Source organism: Schistocerca nitens, chromosome 2 (genome assembly GCF_023898315.1).
Source record: "Schistocerca nitens isolate TAMUIC-IGC-003100 chromosome 2, iqSchNite1.1, whole genome shotgun sequence".
NCBI classification, from domain to species: Eukaryota; Metazoa; Arthropoda; class Insecta; order Orthoptera; family Acrididae; genus Schistocerca; species Schistocerca nitens.
In genome coordinates, this window is record NC_064615.1 from 679732547 (window position 1) to 679756305 (window position 23759).

General features: G+C 38.1%; 1 protein-coding gene across 1 annotated transcript in view; it reads left to right on the forward strand.

Moving 5' to 3' along the window:
- The window catches only part of LOC126236813 (unconventional myosin-XV), a 498803-nt gene that overhangs the window by 147720 nt on the left and 327324 nt on the right, over positions 1 to 23759 (forward strand). Inside the window, exons 22-29 of the mRNA XM_049946408.1 lie at positions 121 to 288; positions 1152 to 1283; positions 3626 to 3744; positions 10612 to 10794; positions 12126 to 12271; positions 17850 to 18072; positions 18742 to 18895; positions 20459 to 20597. Of these exons, the coding sequence (XP_049802365.1) occupies positions 121 to 288; positions 1152 to 1283; positions 3626 to 3744; positions 10612 to 10794; positions 12126 to 12271; positions 17850 to 18072; positions 18742 to 18895; positions 20459 to 20597 (1264 nt within the window). The remainder of the gene's footprint in view (positions 1 to 120; positions 289 to 1151; positions 1284 to 3625; positions 3745 to 10611; positions 10795 to 12125; positions 12272 to 17849; positions 18073 to 18741; positions 18896 to 20458; positions 20598 to 23759) is intronic.

Here is a 23759-nt window from a genome sequence, read left to right on the forward strand (position 1 = left end):
TTTATTATTATTATTTAAGTACACAATCAGATAGCTTAGGTATTAACTACAATGTCTACTTATAATGTGGACTGTCTTGGTAAACTATTTTGAAGTCAATGCCATATCGTGTGTCTTCAGGTCTTGGATGTGCCAACGCCAGCAGCTCGCAGAGAGGAGCCTAGAGTTCGTTCACAGTCTCGTGACCACACTGTCCAGCAGACTGGTCTCTCGAGGAAATCTGCACTTAATGACCGCTACTTTGAGGACAGGGGACGTAGTCGTAGTCTCGATAATCTCCTTGAAGCGGTTAGTTACTATCCATTTTTACCTCTGAAAATATATTTTGCTGGCGTGTCAAATATAACTATTGATGAACACAAAGATCATACTTACATGGAGTGACAATCATAAGCAAGCAGCAGTAGTATCTGTAGGAAAACTCCAATTATTGGGATTTTAAAGTTATGTAGACGTCTTTGGGAGCAGCAGAAGCAAATAAGTAAATGCACAAGGGTTAGGACTGACTGAATGCGAATTATGTTGAAGACATTGATGTTTTTGTCTAATTTATGTCTTTAGTATGGATATGTGATTAAACAGTTGCAGTATGCCTGTTACTACAGACAAAATTTGTAATAAAATGTGAACAGTGAACATCAAAATTAAACTGTAAGAAAAGAAAAATAAATGTTCACTCTTGAAGTATCATAAACATTCCCTAATTTAAATCGGAAGTAATGTGTATAGTGACAAAAGAAAGATTTGAGTGGGATGGAAATTTAAAAGGATAAGACATATCATCTCTTTGCTGGTCTGTCTTAGTAACTATGGGTGGTAGGGAGGCATTCATCAGAAGAGCAATACATTTTCATCTTTCTTCTGTTGAATTCTCTTGCAAGGTAATATAATGGATGAAGAATTTTCTCATTCTAATAGCACTTTTTGTACTGTCTTTATCCATTCTGTCTCATACACGTGATAGTTTCTGACTTGTGTTCTGTGTTCTGATTGTAACTTTAAAGTAGTATGAAATTTTTAAGTTTCAAGATCTTTACAAGTTACTATAATTTATACAAAAATAATTAATGGCCTTTTTTTAGCTGTAACCAGATGTGTCCTTTAATGAAAAAATGGTTCTTGCTTAATGTTGAAAAATTCTTTGTCAAAAGGATGTGGCTGTCGCTCCAGCAGTTACACCCAGTAAGCTGTCAAGTCTTGGACTTTCTCAAAGCCGACTGAATGAACGTTACCATTCTATTGAGAAAGTTGACAGCACTTCCACGGAACCAGGAATGAGTATGGTGAGTAACATGTGCACAGGGGTACAAGAACTAAAAGAGACATTTGGCATTGCTTATGGTTGAAGTTCGAAGGACAGGAAGGTACTTATATAAAACTTTAGTTTTAAGTGAAGATCAGCAGTTCAAATTTATCTTAAAGTCTTAATATCATGAACAGGATGGAAACATGAGCTGGGTAAAATAAATCATGTTTTGTGTAATAGAGGATATTACAAGACTGAGAGTCAGATACGGGAAAGATACTAAAACTTACTCTTGCATGTAATGAGGCAAACCTTAAGTAAATAAGAAGCAATAGAAAGATGGCAGTGTAAATGTGGTTAGTAAAAAAAAGTGGAAACAAAATTCAAAGACAAAATAACTCAATAGATCAAGGGAAATAAAAATACAATTTTTTTTTGGGTAGACCAAAGAAAAAATTATTCAGGTATGATGAAAATTGAGAAAGTCATTGCGAGAAGATTGAAACAGAAAGACGGTGTTACACCTGACACGGCCATCCTGGTTTTACATTACTTCACTGATTCAAGTAATAAGAATTCACTGGGAAGTTACATTTGCAAATTTTATTCAAACTGGTGCATTAAATTACCAGATATCATTTTATTTAGTTGAAATCTCCAGTCATTCTAAACATGTTAGAAAATTGGTTGGAATTTCGAATGGATTGACTCTTTTAAAATGCATTGTGTGTAAGTCATATATACAAGACAAAAGAGAAGCCACTTCCAATTATGTAAGCAACAACAACCAGTTACTTCATCACCATAGAAAGGCAGAAAAAGTAAAGCAGTTGTGTATATGTGATGGAAGCAAGGAAAGAGGCTTCAAATTTTGATCATCCAAGAGAAAAAGTAAGTAACACCATGGAATTTACTGTTTACTGTAACTTCCATAATTCTACTAATGACTTAAAGGAATTCCATTGGTTGCAAAAAAATGTGAGGTGAATAAAAAAGCTGGAAATAATTCACAAGTGCTAACTGAAGAAAAAAAAAGGCAAAGAAAAACTACATGAAATTTAACACAAGGTAATAGATAAGAAAATGCCCATGAAAAGAAATGACATTGACAATTAGAAGTAGAGGAAAACAATTAGAAAAGAACTGGGAAAGAAAATGCGTAAGCCAGTTCATAAGAAAATAAGGGAAAATTAGCGTTAGCTGTTAATTTGTTAATCAATTATGTTTTTCATTCTTTCAACATAATATTTCCCCCGTCTTTTTCATATTTACATTTGGAATATCTGATGTGTTTCCAATTTTTAATTCTCAACTTTCACTGAGTAACAGCCTGCCAGCCGTGGTATCCTGCTGTATGTTTTGCACCTGTATAACATTCGTTCATAATGCTTCTAAAATGTTATTCCCTTGCTGCTCTTTCTCACTTTTTGCCAGACGAAGGTAATGAGACTTCAGAAACTGGTGGATGTTATAACTTTTGTGTCTTTCAATAAGCAGGTGCCTAGTAAGTAGATATGCTTTTCTCCATCTCCGTGTAGTTATTTGTAATTTCAGTTTGGTGTACTCTTTCTCCAAACATTGATGAAAGTATGGCTATTCTTACTTTGCTGAAGTCTGTGAAGACAAGAAAGGGAAAGGTTACTGACAACAGAAATTATGTTTTTAAGAGGAATGGCAGATTACAGGAGACGAAACAACAAAAGAAATCTAGATATAATGGCAGGGCTACAAGTAGAAAGTGTAAGGAAACATATCTTATACTAATACTATAGCTACATATCTAACATATGTACATAATATATCAAATATGTATACATAATACATAATACTATTGAAAAAAAAGAGATAAATAACCTAGATAGGATGGACCATACTTCTGTTCTTAAAATGATATATATCTACCAGCCAAGGGCCTGAAGGACATTAGAACAGCCAAAAAAAAAAAAAAAAGATGGAAAAACCAGCAATGCTAATAAAAGTAGAAGTCTGAAATATTCTGAAGAGCCTAATTTAAGAAATAACAAGTCAAAAAGAAGAAGAATGTTCTTCGTAGTATATCATTGCATCAGCAATTTATTAATGGAAAAATTGGTATAAAACATATTATTCTTTGTAAAATCAATCTTTCACCAGATTTCTTTCAGTGTAGATATCCTTATTATTTACGTTATTTTTAGCTCTCCTCATTGATCAATACTTGTACAAAATGGCATAATATATTCCAACTGAGGGTAAAGTAATGTTCTTCATGTAATTTGGCTTGAAAAGTGCATTGAATTGATATTTTAATTTGTTTTATAAGTTATAATTTTTAAAATATATGTTGCACTGCATTTGTATTTTATTTTTTTACAGTGAGTATTATTATTTATGTTACAGATGCTGACGGCTGTCTCAAACAAAGAATATATGACAAAGTCAGAAGCATTATTGGAGGAGAACTTGGAGTCTGTTTCCCAGCGAGGAGAAAATACTCGGAAATACAGCCACAGTGCCAGGTGTGTCTTCTCTTGTTTGACTATCAGAGTGTTTAAACAACTGTACACACTATAAAAAGCTGTAAATCTTTAGACATAAGAAATCTTATCATAATTGAAAGACATGCCTGATGTCAATTTAATACTTAAGATTTCATTAAAATTTATGTGCTGACAGACCTTGGTCAGTACATAAAACTGTTCTCTAATGTTTTGTCTCTGCTTGCGGGAGATGTCTCTGGAGGAAAATGGTAACTGCATAAGCGGAGTGTATATGAGCCAGGAGATCTGAGAAAAACCCGGGAATTTTTTCATCTGGGAGAAAACCAGGAAAAACCTGGAAATTTTTTCATCCGGGAGAAAACCGGGAAAAACCCAGGAATTTATTAGAATTCCAGGAATTTTTCGTTGTTTTAGTTTTCTGTTAAATTTTTGTAATTTTGACTGGTAAGAATCGATACTCTAGCAAAGGATATTACTGTATCCTGCTACTGCAGAATAATACTGCAACAATAAAATGTGAACAAGAAAAAAAACTAAAATAAAACATAAATTGCAAAGGAAATGTGCCGTATACGACAACAAAACACAGTGCTCATACAAGCGTTTGCCAACAGCAAAATGCGTCAAAGGCTTTAGGAAGACTATGCAATGCTTCATAACAACAAATTGCCTCTGATGAGCGTGACGTCACAAATGTTTACTAGATTCATTTTAGCAGTTACGAGCGGGCTCATGCGCATGCGCAGTTGAGTGGCGTACAAGTGGTACCCTCTCCTGTTTCTGGCTACATAAATGTGGCTGTTGGCTGTGTAAGCAGTCGCAGCAAGCAGCTAGATAGCTAGATGCAACCAGGAAAAATTTTAGTATTTTACTGCCGCGCCCAAGCGGCCCGGATCTATGAGGGCCGGGGCACGGGGGGGGGGGGACAGATTCATATTATTGAGGAGAAAAAACCTAGCATCCAGTGCACGTTGGTCTATCAATTACTCATATGATTTTGATGCCCATCCCTGTTGGTTTTTGAACACACTCTGGGTAAGTTGATTTCTGAATGAATCATAAGCCGCGCGGGGTAACCGTGCGGTCTGAGGCGACTTGTCACGGTATGCGCAGCTCCACCTGTCGGAGGTTTGAATCCTCTCTCGGGCATGGGTGTATGTGTTGTCCTTCGCTTAAGTTAGTTTAAGGTAGATTAAGTTGTGTGTAAGCCTAGGGACCAATGACATCAGCAGTTTGGTCCCACAGTAAAAAAAAAAAAAAAAAAAAAATCCTTGTAGCATGTAGAAGTAAACTTTCCTGCAGGCAAAAGGGTACCAGGCTATACAAGCTGAGCGAAGTAAAGCCGAACGAGTGAACGCCAATCGCTGTCTGATTATGTTGTTGTTTGGGTTTGCGAATGATCAGCATTGTTATAATTGCTAGGGAAATCCATAGGTTCAGACTACCAGAGTGGAAATAAACGACTAACAGGAATAACAGATAAGAAAGATTGCGTATTGTCTTCTCGGTGTATCCAGGAAAATGAAATTTTAACAGAAAATTTTTGGCCAGATCGCTACACTAGTAAGGGCCAGTCATACAGTCCCCGTCTAGCAATCGCTTAAGTTATATTCTGGAAGTAGTGCAGAAAATGATTTGTACAAACATAACAACGCCTAACCGTATAATAATTGGGGATAACTAAACTGGTGATTCTGGCAGGGTTAGTAAAGTTAACCGGCGAATAAGTTTCGACAAAGGCAGGAATAGTTCCAGAATTAGTCATGACAAGATTGTTTGTTAGATCAAGGAAGGAGAAGAAATGGGGACATCACACAAATTAGGGAAGAATATGATTATTTCAAATTTATATAAAAATCTCGTAACACTACTTTTTGATCTCATGCTCGAGGAACTGGAGCGTATGAATGAAATGTGAAACTATTTTCTAACATAAAGCTTTTTGATTGTGGTAGGCCTAATAGGCATTTTATGTTGGTCTCCGTGAATTATATTCTATCATGTTATAAAAATGACCATTTGTGCCAAAACGTTCTCGTATATTTGGCTTGTGTTACAATTTCTGCAGTGTTAGAAAGGCCTATTTTGTTTTATCTAGCAGACCGTGACAAAATAGACGTAATCAGATTGAGAAACTACACTAGTCTTGGGTACTATTTGTGTTAACAGCTTACACAGTATTAGACAATGATATTTCGATTTTTCATGTAGCAAAATGTTCAACAAACTTTGATGAGGCAATAGATTCTTTCGCAGAAAGGAAAGCACACCATGTAAAACTGTAGCAAGATTAGAGAGAAAACAATGCGAGGAGCTAAAGATTGAAGAAATGTGTACTGTATTGCTTGTCTCTTGTCCTGTATTTAATTTTATGTCACCCAAAACAGAAAATTATTAGCTAACAGGCAATAAAGAGTGCAAATTCTCTGAAGAGTTCTTGTTCTCCCAATTAAATATAATCCCATCCAGTATTAATTGCAATTTTTTTAAAGAGGGGCAGGATGTCAAACCGGGCGACTGGGAGCAGGAGAGGCACCACAGGACATTTTAATTTCCACTGTCCCGAATATAGTTTGATGGCATCCAATACAAAATTCCACGGAGCGAAATACATTGACATGCGATAGAAGAAAGCTGTATGAAATGGGGTGGCACTGCACTCTGGCACACTTAAGACGAAATTACATGTCTTACATTTCCTCGAACACATATGTTTCATGTATCAGACTCTTCATACAGCTGTGCGCTCACAAAATGAACATATTTTTTAAAATTCAATTTTTTAAAATTTTAGACATCGTATCTCAAACACTCGATGGAGGGGGCTGGGCGAGGGGGGTGGGGGCAGAAATATCGTAGATCCGAGGCTGATCTGATGCGTAGAGCAGTCTGAGTTATAATTGCGGAAGGCTAATATATGTTATTAGTTTCAAATTTTATTTTATTTCCACTTTTCCGACAGCCATGTATTAATCGCCTTGTAGAACAATGAAGTTATTTTTGTCGGTTTGCTAAAGAAATTTGGTTTTTATTAATCTTTTACACTGAGACAATCAATGTGTTTGAAACAAAGTGTTTAGTTCCACACTATTGGCTAATTTCAACTGCTTGCTGCATTTCAAGTTTTCATCTTCCAGCATGTATGGCTTTATACCATAATAAAGAATCAAAAATGAGTTAATACAGTACTGGTACTCCAAGAAAATTTACATCCCGAAACCCACACTGAAAAGCTTAATATCAGGTCAAGGTCTACTTCATTGGAAATCTGGACATACGAATGTTCTCTTTAAGTATGCACTTTAAATGTGCTATTTTAGCATGATTCACGAAATTCTGATGCTCTTGGAGTATCCTCTGATGTCTTTTTTCTTTTATGACATAATGTAAGATCTTTTAATGTTTTACACGTACGAACATACGGGCTTCCTGTGTCATAGCAGCTGCCAAAGTGCAGTGGCGCCTGTTATCTGGCGCTCTCTGTCGACTACAGAAACAAACCTATTTCCAACAGGTCACGGGAAAATATTGTGAATAGTGGTTTGAAACGCATTACTTTCAAAGTAAATTTCTTTTTATGCAAGTTGAACTATGTGCGAGAATGTACGATGAATTTCGTAAATCACAGAGCGTTAGAAGTATTTTGAGCTTAGAAGGTCAGACTTTCATGTCATTATTATGAACAAATTGATGTAGTGCTACGGGAAGCTCTCTCTCCTCTGCGGTAACTAATTTACACTCCTGGAAATGGAAAAAAGAACACATTGACACCGGTGTGTCAGACCCACCATACTTGCTCCGGACACTGCGAGAGGGCTGTACAAGCAATGATCACACGCACGGCACAGCGGACACACCAGGAACCGCGGTGTTGGCCGTCGAATGGCGCTAGCTGCGCAGCATTTGTGCACCGCCGCCGTCAGTGTCAGCCAGTTTGCCGTGGCATACGGAGCTCCATCGCAGTCTTTAACACTGGTAGCATGCCGCGACAGCGTGGACGTGAACTGTATGTGCAGTTGACGGACTTTGAGCGAGGGCGTATAGTGGGCATGCGGGAGGCCAGGTGGACGTACCGCCGAATTGCTCAACACGTGGGGCGTGAGGTCTCCACAGTACATCGATGTTGTCGCCAGTGGTCGGCGGAAGGTGCACGTGCCCGTCGACCTGGGACCGGACCGCAGCGACGCACGGATGCACGCCAAGACCGTAGGATCCTACGCAGTGCCGTAGGGGACCGCACCGCCACTTCCCAGCAAATTAGGGACACTGTTGCTCCTGGGGTATCGGCGAGGACCATTCGCAACCGTCTCCATGAAGCTGGGCTACGGTCCCGCACACCGTTAGGCCGTCTTCCGCTCACGCCCCAACATCGTGCAGCACGCCTCCAGTGGTGTCGCGACAGGCGTGAATCGAGGGACGAATGGAGACGTGTCGTCTTCAGCGATGAGAGTCGCTTCTGCCTTGGTGCCAATGATGGTCGTATGCGTGTTTGGCGCCGTGCAGGTGAGCGCCACAATCAGGACTGCATACGACCGAGGCACACAGGGCCAACACCCGGCATGATGGTGTGGGGAGCGATCTCCTACACTGGCCGTACACCACTGGTGATCGTCGAGGGGACACTGAATCGTGCACGGTACATCCAAACCGTCATCGAACCCATCGTTCTACCATTCCTAGACCGGCAAGGGAACTTGCTGTTCCAACAGGACAATCCACGTCCGCATGTATCCCGTGCCACCCAACGTGCTCTAGAAGGTGTAAGTCAACTACCGTGGCCAGCAAGATCTCCGGATCTGTCCCCCATTGAGCATGTTTGGGACTGGATGAAGCGTCGTCTCACGCGGTCTGCACGTCCAGCACGAACGCTGGTCCAACTGAGGCGCCAGGTGGAAATGGCATGGCAAGCCGTTCCACAGGACTACATCCAGCATCTCTACGATCGTCTCCATGGGAGAATAGCAGCCTGCATTGCTGCGAAAGGTGGATATACACTGTACTAGTGCCGACATTGTGCATGCTCTGTTGCCTGTGTCTATGTGCCTGTGGTTCTGTCAGTGTGATCATGTGATGTATCTGACCCCAGGAATGTGTCAATAAAGTTTCCCCTTCCTGGGACAATGAATTCACGGTGTTCTTATTTCAATTTCCAGGAGTGTATTTGTGGAAACTTTGGGGACAAATCACTGGACTCGGCTAAAAGTTTTACTGGCACATTTGTGTGATACATCCTAAAGTATAACACGCACAAAAAATATCAACATTACATGTGGAAGCTTAGCTTCTCTTGCAGCTTATTAACTTAGAGACCAATAGTATATATATGAAAGCTTTGCTTTTCTTGTAGCAACACTATGTATATTAATTTAAAACATTAACTTTTCCTATTTGTGTATCCGCGTGTCCTGTGGTCTGAATATCCACTGTCATCGGTTGGTGGGATCACGTGACATGAGCTATGACTGGCTTACAAAAGCGCATTGCAATCTTGATTACAATAATTCGGAAAGTAACATGCGGTGTTTGGTGGAATTCGAATTTATACTTTCGTAAATGAAAATATACAGTGCTGCACATCAAAAATCTTTCCAAAAGGAAGTTTCTTCCCTGAGTTTTGTTTTCTAAAGTGCCAGAAAATTCTATGCCCATGTATAAAAACGTAACCGTAGTGGACTGACAAGGCAGCCAGTCCACAGTGACGGGTAACCAAAAGGCACGCGTACACACACGCCGACTGGCGTTAAGTCTGAAACAGGATACGTGATGAAAGCTATAAAGAAAAGAACGGAGCTTCTCGTATACTTAACTTTAATTCATTGTGGTACATTTCTCTTGATAATACAAGTGAGACTCTCTCCAGATATGGTTAATGGCGCCTTGCTAGGTCGTAGCCATGGACTTAGCTGAAGGCTATTCTAACTGTCTCTCGGCAATTGAGAGAAAGGCTTCGTACGTGTAGTCGCTAGCAATGTCATCCGTACAACTGGGGCGAGTGCTAGTACGTCTCTCGAGACCTGCCGTGTGGTGGTGCTCGGTCTGCGATCCTGACAGTGTCGACACGGGGGTCCGACATGTACTAATGGACCGCGGCCGATTTAAGCTACCACCTAGCAAGTGTGGTGTCTGGCGGTGACACCACAGTAACCATTCAAAGGATTGACAAGATTTACAGTTCCTAGGGAAAATATACTGTTTTCATCCAGGAGAAAGTGTATTTTTAACCGGGAAACCCAGGAATTTTGTTTTTTCCTTGTCCACATATACACCCTGATAAGGGCTCATGGAGCCAACTGTTCAATCATTCAATCATACTGTAATAAGTTTGCATACATTGTGTGTGTGTGTGTGTGTGTGTGTGTGTGTGTGTGTGTGTGTGTGTGTGTGTGTGTGTGTGTGTGTGTGAGAGAGAGAGGGGGGGGGGGGGGAGGGAGGGAAGGAGGATTGATCTCTACTCGCCTAAAAGAAACGGTGCTGGAAGGCATGTAAAAAAAGACAATAAACCACTTAGCTTATGTGCATAGCCATCCTTCAGAATTATTAAACAGACGTACATACACCTGTGAGTGCATGCAGGTACCTCCCTCTCCCTCTTCTCCCCCCTCCCCCCCTCCCGCCCGACACACACATGTGCACACAATTGCATACTGTGTTCTTTCTCTTTGTGTGTATGTGGGGAGGGAGGGGGGGGGGGGGGAACCCATGCCCACAGGCACATGCACGTAGGTGTGTTGATGAATAAGTTGTCAAATTTAATTTTTATATTTGTTGAGATTTGCTACTATTTAATTTCAGGTAAATGTGCAACTTATAACAAAAATTACCCTGTTATTGGAAACGTAAAGAAATGTTAATTTTCATTTATGAGTGTTGTTAATTGGTTTGCAGATCAGCAGAAATAAATGGTGGTCATGCAAGCTCTTCCGCAGCATTGGATCAGTTACCATCTGATTTGTTGGATGCCCCTCGTGACCGTGAAGAGTTGGCACTTGATTTTGACTACCATGATTTGGTGAGTCAGTCCCGTAGTGAGGATGACAAAGGGAGCTATGTACGTCCAGGCCATCCACGGTAAGTGGAATTCTAGACATAAATTTTCGATTCATAAGTGGTGGCCATACAGCACCAATATTTTTTCAGTTACACATAAATACTTTGGAGATCTCAGAAGGAGTAGCAGCATTGTAAAGAAATGTGTATTATTTTCCTAATAGGAACATTATATGGCTGCACCATTTATTGTTTACAACTATTTTGACATGGGAGTCAGCGTCAACTGAAAATTTTTCTGTTTTTGTAATGTAATCCACATTATACAGGGTGGTCAAAAAAGGTCTGAAAATCGTGTAAGAGTGTTGCAGGGTAGGTTGTGCTGGGAATTATTTTCAAGAAAAAATTCGATATATTGTGTTGTTTCTGAGTTAATTAGCTTTGAAGTTAGACAATCAAGCTGTTTCATGCGCAAATTCAAGTGACCCGCCAGATACAATCAGTGTCAGGTGTTTTCATAGCCTAGACAATAGTGCGCTAGACTGCTGAGCTTATGGCTCAGGTTCAGTCCTTACGACTGTCCCATGTCCTATTTTTGTATCTCTCTCTCTTGTTCGGTTTTAGGAAACCAAACAAAGAACGTGTTCACCATTTCTGGGCGGCCGCTCGAAACTGCATGCACAATGGCCTCATTGAATAAATTCAGAGCTAATTAACTTGAAAATAGCACAGCATATCAATTTTTTTTTTCTTTGTATTGCAACTATATGAAAGTCTGTTTAACAAAGCAATTTTCAAGTGCTTGCAGCTTCCCAAAACAAGGTAATGTTTGTGATTGTGTTACCCCTACGATCATACCAAGTAGCTTTTGTATTAGTTTGTCATGCCTTTGAAAGTTCAAGGAACAGACCACTGACTGTTATTACATGAGGCACAACATTTTATGTTTCATTGGAGTTACGAATAAGTTTTGACAGATGAATATTTGTGCCAGACCATGACTCGATCCCAAATCCCCCACTTATCATGAGCGGTGCCTTAACCATTGCACTTCACTGCTCATGACAAGCAAGAGACCTGGGTCTGATTCCTGTTCTCCTGGTACAAATTTTCATCTTTGTTTTTTTCAATTAAAAAAAAAAGGGGGGGGCACTCCATCTTCAGGCCGCGAGTGCCCTACCGGGACCATCGGACCGCTGTGTCATCCTCAGAGGAGGATGCGGATAGGAGGGGTTGCAAAACATATTTATTTACCTTGGAGTCCAGCATTTCTAAGATAACTTGCCTGATATCGTTTCATGTCACTGGATTTAATTCATTTCGTGTGAGGTATTTTGTTTTATATTAATGTTATTTACTTTGTTTATGTTGTGACAAGGTTGACTGAAAATATAAACATTTTGGTTTTGCAGGTTTATAAAGTCACACTATGCGGGTAAAAGGGCAGCACCAGGCAGCCATTCAAGTCGAGCGTACATTGAGACTCGCAACTCAGAGAAATCAGAGTATGGTGGCAAGTCATCTGCTTTGTCGGACACAAGTGAAGCACCTTCTCTTGGTAAGTCTTTAAGTCTTGAGTCATTCACTCCTGCAGCTTTTTGTTTTGCGAAAACATTGAAATGTGACTTATTATGGTAACTGAAAATTTTATTTTGGTCATACAGTTGTAATCTAGAGACTTGGTTCATGGTCTGCCACATCTTCCATTAATGTTTTGGAAATTATTGTAATGCCTTCCTTGGATTATTGTTACATTTATTCACGGCATTCATATATTTTTTTGTCTTGTAATCAGTAAAGGGACAACTGTTTCATTTCATAATTGTAATACTGATGACTTTTTGTATCATTACTCACTGAAATCAAATGGAAAGTGGGAAAATACTGATAATGTATATGTTTCTTTGACCCACTTGGTTGCGTTATAGTAATTGTAACTCACTGAAATAGTTTAAAGGTATGAAAACCTGTTGATGAAAAGAGGATCTACCTTGTTTACCCAATCCAGATGTGCTGATTTTTAGTTTTTGAGTTTTGAAAAATTGCCATATGGGTTTTTCAGGATGGTTCTTACTTACAGACCATAGTTGTCACCTTGAGCATTTCTTGCTGAATATCAGTCTTTGTGTTCTGATTTTTTGTATTGTAATTGTTAATTTCAGTTTGGTGTTTTTGAAATCAGTTTGATGATTTTCAGATTTTACTTTTATAAAATTTGTGAGGCTCAGTGGATTAAAAGTAAGTGTAATGGGTTTGCTGTCAGAGTACATTATTTTTTTACATTGTGGTGTACATTTTTAAAATTAATTTTGATATCAAAGTTGATTAATGTGGAAATCTCATATTCCAAACTCAAAAATAATTAATTGTCATTGGAACTAGTATGGCATCCTCAAATACTAACCTTTTCACTTACCACAGGAGTCATTAATCACTTAAATGGTTTAATTATTATGCTATTCTATTCAGTACCTATGTGGAATCTGACTTGCTTACAGCCAACATCTTTGTGGAAATCTAATATCCTCATATGCAGACAATTTTAGGAGGGCACTCTTAATAGTTTGAAGAAGCTTTACAACCATTCAGTTTTCTTTCCACTGTGGTGTCCAAACAAACTCCATTTGTTCCCACCGAGCAAGATGGTGCATTTAAAGACATTGATGGCATATTCAGAGAGGATGACATTTCAAATTCCTATCTGGCTATCCAGGTTTCCTAAGGCAAATGCAAGGATATTTATCATATCTCTAATGGCATTGTTGTTAATGAGAGCTTAAATTGTAATCTCCTTTACTTTTCTTACCCTGTGATTCATGACTATCTGCATTCCTGCACCTCCTCTCATGTGATTTGTGTCTGGTACTGAGAATGTACAAAAATTTTTGATGTGTCCCTTACCATTGTCCAAAATTATACAAAGAGCAAATCAGTATTAAATAAATGAGGCAAAAGACATCTCTATGCACACCCATAGTATCTGTCAGCTCACCTGCAGATCCCTTACAATGTTCAGTAGTCTTATGACACAACAGTTTTCAGTAAGAATGAATCTAGTACAGTCATAATTTCCAAATTTCTCTTAAAAACAGTATTTATAACACATATATACCCACAAACATTTTCCATATGTGTGAAACCCTGAACAGTTATTTGACCATGAAACTTCCCTTGCCTCTCATTTGTGGTTACCCCCAGACTGTTCTTCATTTGTCTTTCACTTTGCCTTACCTAATATTTTTAATGCCCATTTCTCTCTCTTTGTATTTGCATTTTACTTGTAACTAACAATTATCACTTCAGCTTTTAAGCACATACAATTATTTCCCTGTACTTGAGTTTTGGAATTGCATTGTTACAGTTTTCATTGTTATTTTGTTACACAAAAGAAATATTTAGTTACATAAAGCTAAACCAAGAGAGGAGACACAGTGACTTAATACAGTGGACGTTTATGACAAATGGGTCCAATTATCTATATAGCATTCCTGATGGTTTTATTATATGGTTCCATTTTTATATACAGTCATAGACATAAACCGTTGCTGCTATAGAGCCAGTGCTAGAATCATTCATTTAAGGCATCAATAAAACTGGCTGCCCCTCAGTCTGCCCATTTGCATAATCTGGCAACACTGTAAGACACAGAAGTTGTGGAGAAAGTGTTGTCTTCCGCATGTGCTGGTACAGGGCTGTATCTACCGGTGTCTAGTGGTAAACATCGAGCGACATAGATGCAAAGTCATAAGTTTGAGACCATTTTTTAAACCACATTTTGGCTATCTGCTAATGGTATCAGACTGATGAAACCTCAAAGGTAAGTTGCTTCACTTTCTCACCCATCAGTAATAGCAAAAGCTTTCAGAAACGATTCCACAAAACATTTAATAGCAGTTTGCACTTAAGAGTTTCCTCACCCTACAGCAGCCACAGGTTACTGGCCACATGCGCCACATAACTGTCTACCTGACTTTAGGCACTGACCAATCAGGTGAATACAGCACAGTGCACTTACTGCGTGTTTATGCTCTTGCATTGGTAAGCATAAAATTGTTTATTATTATAGTTTGATTTTCAGCACAAAATGTCTTCGGATGAACACAGCGAACACCATGCAGTTATAGAACAGTTGTAAATTGCTATGAGTGTATTTATTAACTGTCATTTGCTTATTTGAAGTTCTAGTATTTGCCTTGCCATTACATATTGGATTTTTTGTACTTGAAACTTACTAATGTCCTTTAAGCATTATAAAATAGAGTTGAAAGTCAAGGCGGTCTAACATTTGTGACATATTATTCACTTTGAATTTAATAGAGGCGTAAAGGCAGTGGAGGCAGCTCAAAACATTTGTATTGTGTATGGGTTGAGTGTTTTTTGGCAGCTCGCATCAGAAAAGCATTTTCTTGTATTAAGAAAGATCATTCTGGCAGGGATGGTTCACCATGTCTCAATAACTGACATATGTAATAAACTGTGACCATTTAACCTTTGTGCAACATTTGCACTCAGTAGGCAAGATTCAAAGCTACAAAAACTAAAGGGGTAACTGTTATTATATTTGTGCTTGAATGTCATCAGTTTGCTTTTTGAGCATTCCTATGCAATATTGTTAATGGGGGTGGTGTGCGCAGAACATTCAGATAGCCAAAGTGCTGAATATTACAGTTTTCAATAAACTTGGTTCCAGTCTAGCTGGAGGCCGGATTTTTAGCTCTTCTGTGACAGAGCTACAACACCCAGACCAAAAATTGAAAAGGAAATCTCAAATAAACTTCTCTTGCTACTTCCAGTACGCCATAGTGTAAGGGGGGAAAACTTATGATACTACACACTTGATAATACCTCTTTTTGCTTACGCTGGCATAATTTTTGGTTTTTGCGAATAAACAAGTTTACTTACAAAATGGCACATTTCCATACTACGTGAGTATGCCACAGACAGCATGTGAAAACAGACTGTTCCAGTAAGTAATATCTTACTAATTTGTGTCGATACAGGCATCCTGATGTTACAGATGTTTTATGTTTTTATTAAAATAAACTTTTGTTGTAAGGCTATCTTGGTAGGTTGTAATTCATCTGTATTAGTGCAGTGCATAATTTAATAGCATTTTTCCAGTAGTTTACTTAACACAGCAGTAAACATAAGAGAGAAATTAATCAACAATCTATTCTCTCACATTATTTAAAACAGTCTGACAAGTAGTTTACCGATTTCTTGCCTGTAGAAATCTGCCAATCCTGAGTTAAAGATGTCATCAAGCCAGGTTTGAAGTCATTTTCGTCCCTCCTTGAGGGTTGTTCAATGAGGAGTGGGAAAGGTAAACATTGGAGAGCATAACATCAGAAGAATAAGTGTGGTGGGATGACTTTCCAAACAAATTCCTCGATAGTTTTTGTTTTTGTAAAAAAACAGCAGAGTGTAGTAGCAACACTTGATGCAGTTTTGTCAGTCGTTTTTCTTACTTTTCTACCAAAAGGTGTCTTAGTTGTTGGCAACAAATACTAGCTGTGATGGGCACACCCCTGGGGAGAAATTCGTTGTGCACAACTCCCTATATGCGTCACCTGATGCCAAATGTTATGTTCACACTGCCCTTTGTTAGAATATAAATCTTTTGTTAGCTCTCCGCCATTAATATCTTCTTACACAGTTAACATAAAGGCATGATAACTCATTGCCATTAATAATATTGCATAGTTAGTCCCAATCAGCAAACTGATAGTGTTCATTTTTGTTGCTTTGGATTACACCAAACTTGTGAATCTTGTCTATGTCACTCAAAAGTTAAATGGTTACAGTTCATTACATATGTTAGTTATGGAGTCTTGCTGAACCTAAGTAATCATTCACACCAGAACGATCTTTCTTGAAACAAGAAAATACTTTTCCTGATGTGAGTTACCAAAACGCACTCAACCCGTACACTATACAAATGTTTTTAACTGCCTCCGCTGCCTTCATCCCTCTATTAAACTGAAAGTGAGTAATATGTCACAACTGTACCTTCTTGCACTTTTAACCCTATTTTATAATACTTAAAGAATGTTCATAAGTTTCAAGAATGCAAAATCCAATATGTAACTGCAAGACAAATACTGGAACTCTTAAATAAAAATAAAAATAACGATTGATAAAGACACTTATGGTAATTGATACCTGTTGTATTACTGCATGGTGTTCACTTGGTTTATCAGCATTATTTTGCATAGAAAATCAAACTGTAATAATAAACAATTTTATGCATACCATTGCAAGAGCACAAATGTACTGAAGGTGCTCTGTGCCACATTCACATGGTCAGACAGTGCCTAACAGCTGGTGGCTGGTAGCTGGTAACCAGTGGCTGCTGGAGGGTGAGGAAACTCTCAAGTATAAACTGTTCTGATCTTGTCATACGCACGAGCTATTCTGTGGAGTTGTTTCTGAAAGTCTTTGCTGTTACTGGTGGGGTTAGAAAGTGAAGCAAATTAATTACCTGTGAGACTCCATCAGATTGGAACGATCTGCATCTGAAATGTGATTTAAAAATATAATGGAATGAGTGGACTTGAACTCACAATGTTGGAAGCCTTTCTTGATGTTTACAGCTCGACCATGGATAGAAATAGCACTACAACAGCATAAGTGGAAGACAATGCTTTCTCCAGAACTTTCGCAACTTACAGTGTTGACAGATCATGCAGATGGCCAAACTTAGAATTCCAAGGGGGCAGCCAGTTTTATTGGTGCCATAAGTGAACAACTCAGAGTTAGTCTCTATGGCGACCTGGTTTGATGTCTAAGATTGCTCATGGCTAATTTCCTTTCCCCACCACAACTTCTGTTACTACTGCCTCACTTTTCTTTCAGAAAGTTAGATAGCTAGATAGATTCTCCCTCTCCCTCTCTCTCTCTCTCTCTCTCTCTCTCTCTCTCTCTCTCTCTCTCTCTCTCTGTCTCTCTCTCCCCCTCTCCCTCTCTCTCCCTCTCTCCCCCTCTCTCTCCCTCTCTCCCCCTCCCTCCCTCCCTCCCCTCCCCCCTTTCTTCTTCTTCTTCTTCTTCTTCTTCTTCTTCTTCTTCTACAGTAATAACAGTGTAACATCCTCACCTGTTAACAACCGCATGTCTTGAAAATATTCAATTCCAACAGCTTCACATGTCCGACGTGTTCGAGTACCCTCTCAAGCATCAGATGTGGACCAGTTCCTGGATGATCTGTTTATGCCTGTGCTCGATGGCAGTTTGGATGAGCTTTCAGATGCTCGGTCTTTGGCTGCCTCCATAAAAGGAGGGGGAAGTGACATGACTCATGAAGATAGAGATATGGATGATTCGGATCATGAAGTAGCCAGCCTTACTAGTCAAGGAAACAGGTAAGTGTTTGATAATGGCGTTAAATGAGACAAGAGTTGCTGAAATGAGGAGGAAAAAGAAGCTATCATGTTTTGTATTTATATTATGTAGTGGTGCATAATTTACACACAGATATCCACAAGCAAACTGAAATTACCAGGAAATGAAGAAGTGACTAGTTTGAGTAAAAATGGTATCCTATTACAAAATGAAAGTTGTACACAGGTTATGTTGTTCATCTTCCTTTTATGAACCATTAACAATGTTGCAGAATTAAAGAATAGTTCATTCTTTCAACATTTTTTGTTCAGCGGAAATACTTTTTGTGATTCCTGTTGATGATGTATGCATTTTGATAGATAATTATGCAAGAGCAAAGGAAAAGGATGAGCTATAATGAAGAAATGAATGAATGTGCGAATGAAGAGATAAGATGTGGAATCTATCATACACAGGCAACGCAAAGCATATACAGGTGTACCCTCCTTTGCATCCTTACAAGACTGTTGATGTGAACATTCCAAGTGTACTCTGATCCTTCTGAAGTTAATCTGATGCTTAATATAGTATATATTGTATTTTGTACTGTACTAACAAATAACTGTAATTTATGTGTTTATTACTGCATTACTTTGTATTTTTTCCTACAGTGTTGTTATTTGTTTGACACATCTGTAATTTTTGTATAGGTGGCAACAGGAAAGTCGAATAATTGAGAATGTGGAAGATTACATAAAAGATTTGTTCAGACCAATATTTATTAACAGTAGCCTTCGTTGTTTGACAGAAGTTTCAGCTATGACAGAAGCCATCAAGGGTGGTGGTGGTATGGAGACACAGCAGGTATTAATACATGCCATATGTGAATTGTCTGAGTGATATTATAATGTGAAAGTGTGCTCTTGAATTGTGATAAATTGGCTTGGTAAAACACATCTGCATAGTGCTGTTTTAACAAACATTAAAAATTTTATTTTTCAAAGAGTATCAGTATAACTCCAAAAAGAAAATTTAGTGTCTTGTAAGTGAAAATTGCATTTTATCAATTGATGTAGCTCACTTTGAGGACAATGCCCATTGACAATGTTTGTCAAGTAAGTAGATTCCATCCTTGTAGTGCTGTTCTAAGAAGTCTTGAAATACAGCTACTACTGCTGAGCCTTTGCAAAAGACTGAGGGCATTTTCCAGCCACAAATTTCCTTAAATAAATGAGTATATGTCTGTCATGGTTGTCAAATGTAGCAAACAGGGAGGATGTTCCAGCAATTTGTGCTTGAGATCCTTCCTGTTTTTTCAGCTCCAAAGCACATTTATGGGAATATGCATGGTCCTGATAAAAGACCGGTGTTTTTGTGTTGCATTGTATACTTCTCTCACTTTTTTTATCTAGTTGGCTGAGAAGGCTTACGTAATACTTGCTAGTTATTGTCTTACCCTTTGCAAGCTAATCAATGAATAGAATGCTTTTTGAATTCCAAAAAACACTGGTTTTAAGTATTCCCATAAATGAAGTCATCATTACCTTTTTTGTGCCAGGTCACTGGTTACTGCCTGCACCTCTGATTGCTGTTTTACTTTGGATGGTGCAAATTGGTAGACCTGCATCCCATTCACAGTAACAAACTGCCACATAGTATTAACTGGATTCTTTTGAAATGTATTCATTCATGATTATAATGTTATTGCCTGAGAGTAGCAACAATTCAGTTGACAGTCAGCATATGCAGCTACCATCTTAGACAAAGCTTTCTCATAGATAACTCTTCATGTACAGTTCACCAAACTCCTTTTTATAAACCTGTGATGTAAGCTGTTTCATACATTTATAATAGTTGAGCATCCAATAAAGTCTTGTGCATATTCCTCATGCCTTCATCCATGGTTGCAGTTTTGTTAGAACCTTCACATGAATCATTTTTGTCTGCCATCAGCTGCCCACCTTCTAATGGATGGATGATGGATGAATTTCTGTCAGTGATAACAGTTGAAACTGAAGTATTTTCATAATAGCCTATTATTTTAGGTGATCCTTTTTTAGAAACTCACACAATATGACTCCTTTAAAAATTCATACAAACAAAGCTATTCAAGAGATCAGGCTGATACTGTGTTATTGTGCAGTATCTACCAAAATAAAATAAAACAAAATTTCATTGGTATTAGTGTTATCTCTGCACTTACACAGTGATCGTGAATGGGCGATAAGATTAATTACTGCATTAATAATTACTGCATCCTTCACTAGGAATGGAATGACGAGTAATTTAATAGCACAGTGCAATGAAATTTATCCTTGTAATGTGATTTGCAGTGATCTGCAGATTGTAGATAATGAAATACATTTTTGATTTGTGTGTTTTCACTTACCTTTCCATTTTTGTTTTTCTTCCTTTTTTCCAAATAAGACATCAACACAACAGCAAACAACTGCAGCATTTGGATTCACACCCATTGCTAGTATGACATCACCGGCACCTGTGGTCATGTCTGGAATGATGTCACCTCCACCTGTCATGATGCCGTCTCTTCCCATGTTTAGTCCAGGTGAGCGGATCCCAATAGAAATTTTGTGTGTGCAAACTAACTTCCTGGGGCCTGGTGCAGTAGTTGTGTCTTACAGCTGATGAAAGCTTATATTCTGCTGTTAGTCAGTCTGTATTAGTATGCGCTTAGTCAGCGGTCTTAATTTGTAATTTTAGATTGTGTTCTTTTATATGATTTCTTGTTTCATTAAAGTCTCTGACATGGTGATATCCTGAAATATAAATTCATGAATAGGCAGAAAATTATAATAAGATTTTCTCAAAATATTCATGAGAATTTAATAGGAGTGATTGAGAGCAATACTTTGCATAATGTTTTCTGTTATTAATCTACATATATTTGTAGCAAATGTGTTTCTGAAGAACATGAAAATGTTGTTATTATTGAATTAAGGCCATACTTCATTTACAACATTTCTGTTTTCTTTTCTCCTATTGTCTCCATTTGTGGAATGTAATTGAAAGATAATGAGATATGAAAACAAAAGTGGAAAACACAGTGAAAGAACAGTTCTAGAAGGAGGGTAACACCTAATGTCACTTGCAAGGTGTATAAAAATTAAAGTTTAATACTTATATGTGTATTTGTGTGCAATGGAGGAAACTGATTTCAATATGAATCCTTATAAAGGTGAAATCTTCCAGTGAAACCAGAGGCAGTAGTTTTTTTCAGCCCTGAGAAGCACTCACAAATATTGTGCGGAAAGCAAGTTACCGTACGTAGTCGCTGTTTTGGTTCCCATGTCGTAGAGTGCTTACACATGTGACCCTCAGAAGAATGGCAAATGTAAATGACAATGAGAATAATCTGCATAGTGAGGATCAGATAAGTTGCAGATAGTCCAGTTACAGGTCCAAATGTCACATGCATCACATGTTTCAACGAAATAAGTAAAATGGTATATTGATAATGAGTCTATGCACTCAATCACAAGATCTCAGATAGTGAAGTTTTTCAGGATCTTCTTTGGGTTGAGTTGATCAATAGTGAAGATGAACACATTATGTGAGTTCCATGCAAAATAAATCATCACAACATTCACATGGTGTAATTGTGTGAAACCAGTAAAAGAACTATTAGTACTAGTTATATTTTTATATTGTATATACTCAGTTTTTCTCACTGTAATGAAAGTAATGAGTATGATATGGGATTATATTTGGAATATTGTTTTCATTATACAAGTGTGGTAGAACAGAAAATTGTCTTTTTCTGTCCACTGCTTTTAAGCTGTGTCCTCCTCGCAGAGAATAATTTTTGCTGAAGAGATTATGAAGACTAAATTTTAATTACCAGTCACATATGAATGCAGCAGTTGTTACAATAGAAGAGCTTCAAGTTGTGGTAAATAAAAATGTCACACTTACTTATGGTTGACATTGATATTGTCTTATTAGCAATCTGCGAAAATAAAATTTCACAGAATGTGTGTTTTCTGATTCATATGTAGAGATAATGGAAGTAGAGGCTTGGGGGAGGGGGGTGTTCTGTCATAAACCTACATCAGAAAAGGAACAGGTAACATACCGAATTTAAACAGTAATGGATAAATGAGTGCGGACCACTAAAGAGTCGACTTGATGTGAAGGAGGAGTTGTTACTGTCACTCATAACGCATCCCATTACAATGATTCTATTGTAAAGGAATACTATCAGGAATGTAAAACAAATCAAGTGGTACTTTAGTACAGAAGTACAGACAATATAAGCTGCTTCTGTATCTTACACTAATTAATAACCTAAAATGAACAGTAGTCCAGCTACTGAGTTATATAATAAAGGGCATTTGTTGTATTCTGCAAATTCTCATCCATTTCAGTACATAGCAAGAAACGTCATAGTGAATATTGTGGAAGGAAAACTATACAGACACTGTATGTATGAAGGTATATTTTACCAGGAACAGTATTCTGTACTTTAATTGCAGGGGTACTTAGTTTCATAAATCAGGTATTCAAAACTCCACTCCAGTCTTTTTTATGTCTGTTATTGAGATTTTATTTATGCCACAGTCCGCCCCTGTTAGCTGAGAACGCCACGCCAAGGGGCGTGTTCCAATCCCCGGCTGGGGCAGGAGATTTTCTCCACTCAAGGACTGGTTGTTGTGTTGTCCTCATCATCATCTCATCCCCATCTCCGACGTGCAAGTTGCCCAATGTGGTGTCGAGTGCAATAATTACTTGCCCTCGGCAGCCAAACTTCCCCGAAGGGGGGACTCCCGGCCCACAATGCTGTACACTTTATTTCCATTATTTATCCCACAGACTTACCAGATATAAGTGTAAAATTGGTTGTGCCACTGAAGACAATACCACCTTCATTTAGTTACTGTTGTTACATATTTTTTTCTGCTTTATTTTGCTGAATAAATCATTTATTGTGTTGTGCTTTTCTTCTTTTTCATGCCTTACACTAATAAATTGCCCAGTAAGAGAACAGGGCATGAGATGGTGCAATATGTATTAGCACTGTTGCGTGCAGGTCAGTGAAGCAAAAGTTTCCTTTGTGTGAAAAGCACAGTAAACCAGCCTTTTTTCCCTTTTCATTCATTATTTTTGCGGACATCAACATCAGAAGATCTATGTTCATACATGGTACTTTATTTAGAGTGTGACCCTTAATCATAATATTTGGAAAATTGTAAGAAGAGCTGTATGTCAAGCTACTGTCTTAGCTTTCTTTGCTATGGTCAAGCAATGTTCATTGCACTTTTAATTTTTAAAAGAACCATTTTATGTTTTGAGCAGGTCCTTTATGTAGCTCAAGACTACAAAAGGACCAAATACCAAATGCCAAAGAACCCTGCATTATCAGATGTTTTTTTCTTGTGGTTAACATGACCCACTTATTATGTTACTGAGGTAATACTCTTATAGGATAACTCTCTGACCATGAGGGGGTATGAAATATTCAGTTGCTACAACTCAGTTGTATGGGCTACACAATCAGTAGGCAACAAAATGTGTAGAAAGTGGAAAATAGAGTGATACAAAGAAGGAAAGCAATTAAAGCCAAAGTACTGGAAGTAAGTGAGGGTGAAGGAAAATAGAAGCAAAGGAACTGATAAACATCAAAAATAGAGGAGAGAAAAAGAAAAGAATCTACTAAAGAAAACAGTATGTCAGTTCTACATTCATGCACTGCCCTTTTACTGTTTCTCTC